At 37.0% G+C, this 11098-nt stretch overlaps 1 protein-coding gene across 1 annotated transcript; it reads left to right on the forward strand.

The window, feature by feature from the left end:
• The first annotated feature begins 5258 nt into the window (after positions 1 to 5258).
• LOC146701153 (uncharacterized) lies at positions 5259 to 10565 on the forward strand. The gene is made up of 10 exons (XM_085469305.1): positions 5259 to 5674; positions 6726 to 6938; positions 7274 to 7409; positions 7882 to 8420; positions 8959 to 9275; positions 9396 to 9577; positions 9685 to 9857; positions 9957 to 10040; positions 10149 to 10363; positions 10498 to 10565. Exons 1-10 carry the CDS (start codon positions 5370 to 5372, stop codon positions 10563 to 10565), a joined length of 2232 nt encoding a protein of 743 aa, XP_085325431.1. The 5' UTR covers positions 5259 to 5369.
• Positions 10566 to 11098: the final 533 nt, after the last annotated feature.

Consider the following 11098-nt stretch of genomic DNA (forward strand, 5'->3'; position numbering starts at 1 on the left):
CAGAGCAGGTCAGCCACTAATCAGAAGGTCGGTGGTTCGATCCCAGGCTGCCTCCTGGCTGCATGCCAAATATTCTTGGGCAAGATACTAACCCCATGTTTGCCTACTGGTGGTGGTCAGAGGGCCCGGTGGCGCCAGTGTCCGGCAGCCTCACCTCTGTCAGTGCGCCCCAGGGTGGCTGTGGCTACAATGTAGCTTGCCATCACCAGTGTGTGACTGAATGTAGTGTGAAGCGCTTTGGGGTCCTTAGGGACTAGAAAAGCGCTATACAAATGCAGGCCATTTACCATTTAACTCAAAAGTATCGATTGGAGAAAAAGAGTCTAAATGAATATCAATGGTACTGAAATTAGCGTGACATAATGTTACATCTGTGGGATGATTGTTGGTCATTTTTTCTCTAATGATAAAAATTTTATTTGTGAAGAAGTTCATGAAGTCATTACTAGTTAATGTTAAAGGGATGGTTGGCTCAACAGTGCTCTGACTGTTTGTCAGCCTGGCTACAGAGCTGAAGAGAAACCTGGGGTTGTTCTGATTTTCTTCAATCAGTGACGGATAGTAAGATGTTCTGGCTTTGCGGAGGGCTTTCTTATAAAGCAACAAACTATTTCTCCAGGCTAAATGATGATCTTCTAAATTTGTGACACGCCATTTCCTCTCCAGCTTATTAGTTATCTGCTTTAACTATATATTTGAAAGTCATACCAGGGAGTCAAATACTTCTGATATGAGGCTTTCTTTTTTACAGGAGCAACGGTATCTAGAGCAGTACGTAGTGAAGAGGCAGCTGCTCTGCTCTCTATTTGTGAATGATCTTTGGCTTGGTTTTGAGAATGCCGGTATTTCTGACTGTTGTGTACAACAGTGGTCAATAATTCCATTTGCAAACACTGAAGCAGCTGTGTGTTTATGTGGAACATTTTTGATGATTAGATCAATAAAAAAAAAATTCCTAGACATTTTGATTTAGGTGTGGTGGGATTGTCAACAATCAGAAAGAGATTTATAGCATTAGAGTAAGCTTTAAATTCATCGCATACTGGATCTAGCCAATTCCACTTAAAGTTCACTATATTAAATTCAAATTAGATAAAAGATTCATTAAAGAGGTTAACCCATCGCTGACAGCTGAGTGTATTCTAGCAGCCAGTCTATAGCAGCCAGCATCTGTGCCGAGCGCCATAAACTCAAATTGCTTACTCACTGACTCAGAGAGCAGCACATGTGAATGGAGCTTGCTTTTGAGAAGTATCGTAATACCCCTACCCTTTTTAGTTTAATAACATCTGCATCAGAAGAATGTGCCCACACAAAAAGCATATCCATCTTGGAACATAAGCTACATACATTCAAGTAAACAAAATCAAGACCAACATCTAGATTTAAAATCAGCACTAGTGTTAAGCCTTGGATTGAAATCAGGTTCAGGATTTAGCTCAGATTATTCTTATGTCTTATTATTTATGCTTTAATGATATGATGCTTTAAATGCTTTGAGGTGTGTATAATGGAAAAGTAACATTGTCCTGAAGAACCATGACACAAATCACCTGGGGGAAGTCCCAGGTGTTTACCTAAAATTAAATTCAAATCAGTGATGTTGAAAAATGTTGTCCAGGTGTTTAATCCAGGAAATCAGCAATTGAAGACTGCTATATATTTTTTTCCCCCAGAGCTCAGGCACCTGGTTGATACACACATACATACAGAAACACTGGGAGACATCCTGCTGTCTTTGATTGGATCAACGAGCAAATAACAGGGATTCTTATTCCCAGCATCAATCAGCTGTAGTTCAAACAATGAAGGCCTCCTTTTTAAAATAAGATACGATAGGATAAACCTTTATTAGTCCTACAAATTAGGAAATTTGTTGTGCCACAGCAGAAAGTGGACAGTGCAAAGTTACAGCAGCAAAAACAATGGAATAGGCTAAGATAAAAAAGAAAAACATACTATATACAATAGAATAAAATACTACATTGTCAAAAAAGAATTACAATTAGTGTTATTACACATGTGGATGTGTGTGTTTGGTCAGCTGTGAAGTCTTTGTTGTAGAGTCTGACAGCAGTTGGAAGGAAAGACCTGCAAAATCTCTCTGCCCCACATCGTGGGTGCCGCAGCCACTGAAACAGCTGCTCAGTGCTGTCAGAGTCTTCTGCATGGGATGGGAGATGTTGTCCAACAGGGATGACATCTCCTGTCATTCACCACCTCCACTGGTTCCAGAGGGCATCCTAGAACAGAGCTGGCCCTTCTGATCAGCCTGTTCAGTCTCTTCCTGTCCCCGATAGAGATGCTGCTGCCCCAGCAGACCACACTGTGAAATATGGCTGAGGCCACCACAGAGTCATTGCAGGTCTTCAGGAGTGGGCCCTCTGACTATTGCAGAGTCAGCAGAGAACTTCTGCAGGAAGCACTGGGTGGAGTTTTGGGAGAAGTCTGCAATTGGTGGTGAAGAGGAACGGAGGCAGAACTGTTCCCTGTGGGGCCCCGTGCTGCAGACGACCCTGTCTGACACACAGCCCTGAGTTCTCACATACTGTGGTCGGTCAGTGAGGTAGTCCAGTATCCATGTTGTGAGGTGTTTTTGACCATAATGGCATTTATTGATGCATAGCTATCAAAAGTGGGATTGACCTAAACAAATTATTCACTAGAAGTGTACTATAATGTACAATATGAACTAAACCTCTTCAGTTTTGCGTTTTTAAGAGATTTATTGTGTTTGTTTGAGGAATGTATTACGGATCAAAATATATCAAAATACTGAAGCTAAATATATTTTTATTTATTGTAGTATCAGAAGTCTGGGGGACTTTAGTGAATCTCCCATTGAAATGTCTACATGGGTTCAAGCGATCCATGCAGTTTAAAAGCATTCGTTGTTCTTCCTCTTAGAGTTTTTTTCCTTTTTTAAAAAATGTTTTTAATATTTTCTTTGGTGTATGTTTGTGTATCTGTGTGTGTCAATGTGTGTGTCTGTGTGCGTTCTCCAGACAAACCAAACAAACAAGCAGCTCTTATTCACAATATTTTCCAGTGGAACATGTGCCTTGGTCTTGACTTCCTGTTCACCAGGGAGGTTCTTCTGTTGTTTTTGTAATATGGAGTTCTCATCTTGTTCCATTTAAGTCACAAATTAGAGAGTCTACATTCAAGATAACTGAAACATATCTTGTACATTAAAATGCCAAAGTTGACTTGAACAAGACTGTCTTTCCTTCAGAATCAGCTCTAGTTGCAAATGAACGGTTTAGTGGTAAAATCAATAAGGTCGTTAGTCTGTCACACGGCTAACACAGAGAGGCAGACGATTATTCACTCTCACTTTTACAGTTATGGCCAATTTAGACACTCTAATTACCCCAACACAGATATCTTTGTACTGTCAAAGGAAGCTAGAGTATCCAGAGAGAGCCCATATAAGCACAGCGAGAACATGCAAGCGTAACACAGAAAGAACCCAGTCAGCCAGAGAATTTGATCCATAAATTTGAGCCATCACCTTGTAATTCATACTGGTCACCAAACATTAATAAATAGAATAAAATTGCAGGGTTTTTTTTTTTCAGAAGGAATGTGGATGCAGACCCAAATGTGGTCTTTTACAACAAAAAACAAACTTTAATTTAGATAAACAGGAAATCTAATGGCAGCCAAAATCCAACAAACCGGGGGACATACGAGAGCAGAACAACAGAGCACAAACAGTACAACCTGATGAAGAATACAAGCAAACTGATGGTTTCGGGGTAATCGGGGAGATGGGAAACTGAAACATGTAGGGAGAAACAAGGTAAGCAAGAGTAAGCATAGCACAAACTAAATGAGAGATATCATAATCAAACAGGAAGTAACTAAACACAGGAACATCTAACCCAGAAATCCATATTCAAAAGATATAAGTAGCCAAGGAGTACAGGAGAACAGAAACTCAAGAGAACTGCAAATTATGAATATAATTACCAAGGAAAAGAAAACCAAAACTGAGAATAACATTTTTGAAAAAAAAAAAGAAATACAGACAAAATACAACACTCTAAATGACAAGAACATAGAAGAGAAGACAGAAATAACATCTCTAACTTAAGAGTAAATTTAAGGCTTAAGATGAAAAACATTAAAAGCAAAAATATAACATTAAAAAGACATAATTAAGAAAATATCACAAATAAATCTGGATGTAGGGTTCCTTAGATTCAAGAACTTTATTAATTTATTCTTGCTATCAAAGGAGTTTTCAGCTCGATGTCGGTATGCGAGTGTGCTCTTGTTCTGACATTTTGTAATTACCTCTTTATATACATACACAAAAAAATCTGCCATATGGGAAACCAGAAAAATATGGTAAAATAATGTAAATTCACCATCATGTAAAAATACAGAAATTTTCCATATTAAAGTTGCTAAAATAATTTGTCGTCGCTGTAAAATAACATTGAATGTTTTATTTTAACAAATTTCTATATGAAATTACCTAACATGCTCTAACCCATCCATCCATCCATCCGTGCATTTTCTTCCGCTTATCCGGGGTCGGGTCGCAGGGGCAGCAGCCCAAGCAGAAAAGCCCAGACCTCCCTCTCCCCAGCCAACTCCTACAGCTTGTCCGGGGGAACACCAAGGAGTTCCCAGGCCAGCTCCAATATATATATATATATATATATATATATATATATATATATATATATATATAGATATACGTATGAGGGGCCGTACAAGCCAAAATTTATTCTTTCACTCTCACACACATACATTCTTCTTCCACACACATATATTTTCACTCTCACACACATATATTTTCACTCTCACATACATATATTTTCACTCTCACACACATACATTCTTCTTTCACACACATATATTTTCATTCTCACACACATACATTCTTCTTTCACACACATATATTTTCACTCTCACACACATATATTCTTCTTTCACATACATATACTTTCACTCTCACGTAGTTTTATTTTAATTTTTATATTTAGATATTTTTATTCTCATGTTTACACATATTTAACACACACATTGCAATATTATGCTCTCTTATACATGTATTTTAATCTACATATTTACACATTTGCACTCTAACATACATGCATTTTCATTTATGCATTCCTACATTTTGCTCTCATTTACATGCATTCAAAATGCATTTAATCTTACAAATAATATATGTATGTAAGAAGAGAATGCATACATATCTGAAGAAAATATATGTATGCAAGAGAATAATGTATGTGAATGAAAGAGTATAGTGGAAACGGAAGGAGTTTAATGGAAACGGAAGGCTGGGTGTCTGTACCGCTGTGATTGGCTGAGAAGCACGCGCGGGTCACTTTCAAGTGTCTGACAGCATGGAGGGGGGAGAAGAAACTCGAGTTCTTCAGCAAGCTGTCGGGTTGTTAAGAAATATTTTATCATCTCCTGAAACGGTCACATCGTTGTCCTCGTCACTTGATCGAGATGGGACGGGCTCAACTGCACCCAGTGTTATCCACAGCACGGTGGAAAGTGAGATGAGGGAACTTTTTAGATCAGCTAACACCCGGGTATCTTCAACGAGTCAAGTAGCTACACGGAGTTCGACTGGAGTGGGGCAGTCTTTGCGATATCAGACCCAAAAACACTTTGGCAACTGGAACTGCAGATCAAGGAAAAGGTAAGAACAAAACAGTTTGCCACTTAACTATACAACTGCGAAATACAAAATACGAAATGTGCTTTGCTGATTTAGCAACGCACTTTTTTACCCTTATAAATGTTTAGCCCTAGCTAATTTATTCAGCAGCATCCACATTAAAAACAGTAAAGACCGTGGCATTTATTTCAATATTAGTGGCTGTTTGTACTTGTGACCCGAGTGTAAGTTGATGCTTACTTTAAGATTACTTTATTAAATCTTCTTTATTAATGTGGGAGGTGGTAGCTACATTAGCCTGCTAAATAAAAGGTTGGGTTAATTTTCTTGTTGTTTTTGTTTAGTTTTGTATTTATTTATTTATTTATTTTTTGGGGTAGAATTTTAATCTTGCTAGAAGACATCAATCCAACTCTGTGTTGTGAGTGGATCAATATCTGTACCACTGTAGAGGTAGATAAACATGGATGCCAAGTCATGCCTTCAGTCCAGTTTCTACAGTGTATGAAATAAGAAAAAAAGAAATATGATCGGTGTCTTTTTTGTTCTTTAGTCAAAGTAAAAAGTAATAGCAAATGTTTCTTTGTATGCCTCTCTGTAGAGCAGTAAAAAAAATCCTTATGCATTGTACTATATATTTATTTATTTATTTATTTATTTAATTCAAGCGTCAGTGAATTAAAATGGTCAAACCCCAAAACATTTTCTATTTTACGTACATTTTCCATTTTTTTTCAAAGGCAATTTATAGGCATGCTATTACTTTATGCATTTTTTTTCTTTCAAATTATGTTTCTGTTATTTGTGTTTGCTATTATACTCAACTCTTACATGCACAAGCAACTTTAAACATATTCAAGTGGGCTAAATGGCTAGCTGCGATACTGTTTTTTTTAATATAAACTGTGTAACATTTTATTTTATTCATAAAAGCTTAGCAACAGTTTAACGTGTAAGCTGGTCACTACCAAGTGACATAAGCAACTTTCTTAAGGAACTGATAGTGTCTAAGTATAGGTAAATAAAACAAAAGATACATAAATCTGAATATAGTTTCTGTTTTGTTTTATAGGGCCAAGACACATTATCATGATACTTTCAACAAAGATGTCATCCTTCTTCCACGGCCATCAAGCAGTGTTGTTGTCAAGCATCGCACAAAACAACATTTACATGAACAAGGGCATATATTGAATGGATTTGAATTCCAAAAATCCTGGGACCAGAAAACTGTCTCTGAACAAATAAGGGACGCCTTTGGAGATAAACTTTCTATTGATGTAAGGTAGGTTGTGCTAGCAGTCGAAACCTAATGCGACACAGCTTTTGTCAGTAGTCTTTTCGATATCTAGGCATTTCAAAGCTTTACATAACGATTTAAGTCAGAGAACAGGTAGACATGAATCAGTAAACTAAAATAAAAGAACCAAATCAGTTATCCTTTCTTGAACACTCCTTTTTTGGCATACTTTTTTGACATTTGTATAAAGTTTACTTCTGTTACTACTGGTTTCAGTCTGATTCAAAGAGGAAAACAAGATTAGCTCTAAAAAAGTTATTGGAACATTTTTGCTGTTTTGGATTTTAAACATTTTACAACTTACTGTAACTGTTTTCCAGCCTGGAGTTTCTGATGGCTTGTGGCAACAGACTGATTGCGCCCAAACTGCGAGCAGGACAGGAGCTGGATGCAAATCTCATACATAAAATTTATAAATCGAAAGCCCTATACATCAGACCATCAAAACCAATTTTGGTACGTTATTTGACTTTTGAATGAATCTACATAGCACTGTACAGTAATAATATGAAGACCAGAAATTGGTGCATAAACAACCTTTGAACTTTCTCATGTCTGTTCTTTTTAAACTTGCCTTTCACCTTTTGTAGTTGGATAGAATAGTACCAAGTTAATGTTCCTTTTTTAAAATGTTAATCCTAAGCTCTGGTATTGACTAAATTTACAGCTGCTCTGTTGGACTGTTTGTGAATTATAGAACGTAAGACTACTGCTGTTCAGGAGATGTGTTACAATTTTGTCTGCCTAGTATGTAAAAGTAATTGTGAGAAAGATCTATTAACTCTTGAAATTTCTCACCCTATGGTAGCTGGGATAGGCTCCAACCACCCCACCTCTGATAAGAATAAGCAGAAGAGGTTGGATATATGGTATTTAATGTTCAAATTCAATATATGTGAATTATTATAATTATTATTTTATTTCTAAGGATGATATTACAAGCTACAGCAGTGAGGAAAACTGTGAAGAAAACCCTGTTTCATCAAGGCAGCTGTGCTCATCATCTTCAGACAGTTTTGCCAGTTCAACAGCTGCCTTCCAACCAATCGCTGCTCCCACGCAATCTCCTGCCTCATCAGTTTGTAATGGAACATTATTAACGGAAACTCCTGCCTTGACCCATGAAAGTAGTATCTCACACAAGTACAGCAGCGCTTCAACAAACATTTCCTTCAGCCAGTTACCAGTGTCTTCATTGGAAATCTACCCTTCCACTAGTCAGCCTTCTACCTCATCATCTGCATCTTTAAGTGATCCAGTTCTGGTCCTGACGTGCCGAAATACCTCAAGCTCACCCTACCAGACCAGGAATCCAGAGAATCATTGTTCAGCATTACCCTCTACATCAACACACAGTCAATCTGTAAACTACGATAACTACCTTTCAATCATGACTCCACTATCTGACATGTCTTCTGATGATGAGGAACTTAACCAGGCTATACTAGCAAGCCTGCAGAGCGAAAGGTTAGTTTCAAATACAAATGTTTTACAGTAGCCAATTAAACACACCATATTTGTTGCAATCCAATACTGTAACCAGTGTTGTGAAGGAGTGTAATCCATCCTCAGATATTTATATGCATATATGATATTTATATTTGCTGTTAACAAAACAGTTTTTTGAATAATGTCTACAGAGTCAAATGATAATGCTGTAATGCTGGCAAATTTTATTTTATTTGAAATAGGCAGCGAATTTTTAACAGCCTATCTGACAATGAAATGAAATTTACTTATTGTGCATTGAAACTATTTTTCTTTGCTCTAGTGCTTTCTAGTTCTCCAAAACATATAAAAAATATAAAAAGCCACTGAGCAATATACTCCTTTGTACATTTTGCTTATGATTATGATAATTTCCTTTGGTGATTAATAAAGTATGCTGATTCTGATTTTGACAAAACTTTGTATGTCCTTGTAGCCCTTGTATGTGAATGTTTTTACTGATGTTCTTTTCAATATTTTTTTCTTTTTTTTTCTTTTCTTTTTTCTAATCCTACAGGACTTCAAGTTGTTTGGTATCAGCAAAAGATATTTTGGAGGAACTTTCTGCAAAAGTAAACCAACAGAAGAAATGCAAGTTCAACATTAATAGATCAACAGTCCTGGATGGAGCAATTAGAGGTTTTAAACGAGCGACATATGATCCATGCCACACAATTTCTGTCAGGTTTTCTGACGATATGGGAGTACCTGAAGAGGCTGTTGACTTGGGTGGACCAAGAAGAGAATTTCTAAGACTTCTGATCGAAGCTTTGCCCCTGTCTCCAATGTTTGAGGGTGAAGAAGGCAAAATGAACTTGGCGCTTGATAGTGCTGGTATGTATTGATTTTAGGCTGATATCCCTGGAGTAATGCAATAAAAAAATCATTTTTATGAAGTTCTTGTCAAGCGCTTTCATGCATCTATTGACATGTAATGTTTTTCATTATTTCTAGCCATGAGGGAGGACAGGTACTTCATTGCAGGCAGAGCCATTGCAGTAAGCCTTGTACATGGTGGTCCACCAGCAGGCTTTCTGTCCCCAACACTCTTCTCTTGCCTTGTTGATGGCCCAGATTTGGCTAAACCAGTTTTAGAAGATGTTGCCGATAGTGACCTGCGTGAAAAAATTAAAAGGGTAAAACTGATTTGTCAGTTGTTGGATAATGTTTTAGTATTGTGTGCATTTCGTTCTACTCCATGTATTAATTGGGGCCCATTAATTTTTTATTTTTTTATTTGAAGGTTAAAGAGTGTAAATCCTTTGAAGATCTGATAGTAGCAACTGAGCCACTTCAGGAATACTTAGCCAATACTGGCTGCCTGAGGCCGCTACGGAGGCTGGAAGACAAGGATCTGCTTATACATGACATTATCATGTTCCAAGTAATACACAGAGTCCGTGGTCCATTTGAAAGGTATGTATGTATGTATTTATTGTTGTCCAATAAGTAACTCAAACCCATGCTGATTGCCTTGTATTCTGGGAATTTTGTGTGACATTTCTTTATGTGTAGGTACACCATGCCTCCAAAGGTGACAGCATCACATGAAAAATGCAGATTTGGGATATACACTTTTGATGACGTGAATAATCTGAAGTAAAAGTTATTGTATATATAAATTCATATGTTTTAGATTATACTTCTTGGATCCATTCATTTTTGATGTGATTTGTGATTTTAAAGGTAATTCTGATTATCATTTAGATTTCAGGATGGACTACGGACACTTGAGGTGCTGGACAAAATCCAAGATCACCCAGAGAGTTTTCGCACCCTTCTATGCTGGTCACCTTCAGTGCTTACAGCTGACCTTCTTGACAGCCTCTTTACCATCCGCCTTTCTCCAGCTGGGAGCAATAAAAGGCAGGCTGAAGCAGTTGTCATTAGTTTCTGGAGAGACTACCTAACAGATGCAGAAGGTAAATTTAGCGTTTTAAGCATTGTGTTCAATTTATAATGCAGTGCATCTTTTCATTGAATCAGTTAAAAGTAGAAATGCTTGCTGTGTTTTTTGTCTTTAATGCCATTTTTGACAGTATTGCTTTTCCTTTAGATCAAGACGGAACACAGAAGCTGGGGACAATTCTTGCCTTCGCCACTGTTTTGGGGGGGGTGTTTTGAATATCATTGCATTTTCTTTCCCAGAAATCAAACAAATGTTCAAAATGTTCCACCTAAAACACCAATTAACACGCTTGAGACCAAGCTGAATTTACTTTATGTTGCCATATTTCATATGTCACCCACCTATTTTGTGATTGGAGGCTCTGTTTTTGCATTGACCTTTTAACAAATGTTCATTTGCTTCAAGTCTTTTTGCTTGTCAGGGTACCATTCTACAAGTATACAATAGTTATATATACTAACATAATTCAATAATAATTTTTTCATTGCATTAATTTATGTGCATTGTGATTATTTTTGTTTTCTAGCTTTGTACTTGTTTGTTGCTTTTATTCTCTGGTGTTCTTCAATATTGTTTATCTGACACTTCTATTCTATTTGATCAGTGATCCATGTTTGATGTATTGACTGTATGACTGTATTAATGTTAATGTTATCAGTTTGAGTCATCTTGTTCCAAGACAATACATCTGGTGATTGTGATGACCAAAAACCTCAATAAAATGTGGTTGCACAAATTTATTTTTTCT

Source organism: Copadichromis virginalis, linkage group LG9 (assembly GCF_057382275.1).
Source record: "Copadichromis virginalis isolate Kocher_CV1m ecotype Utaka linkage group LG9, C_Virginalis_male_GT1.1, whole genome shotgun sequence".
NCBI classification, from domain to species: Eukaryota; Metazoa; Chordata; class Actinopteri; order Cichliformes; family Cichlidae; genus Copadichromis; species Copadichromis virginalis.

Excerpts from the sequence above, each read along its gene's own strand:
- LOC146701153 (XM_085469305.1), top strand. The coding sequence starts at position 5,370 with ATGGAGGGGGGAGAAGAAACTCGAGTTCTTCAGCAAGCTGTCGGGTTG. Across the intron at positions 9,858-9,956 it reads GTCCGTGGTCCATTTGAAAG|GTACACCATGCCTCCAAAGG; the intron begins GTATGTATGTAT and ends CTTTATGTGTAG. Across the intron at positions 10,364-10,497 it reads CTACCTAACAGATGCAGAAG|ATCAAGACGGAACACAGAAG; the intron begins GTAAATTTAGCG and ends CTTTTCCTTTAG.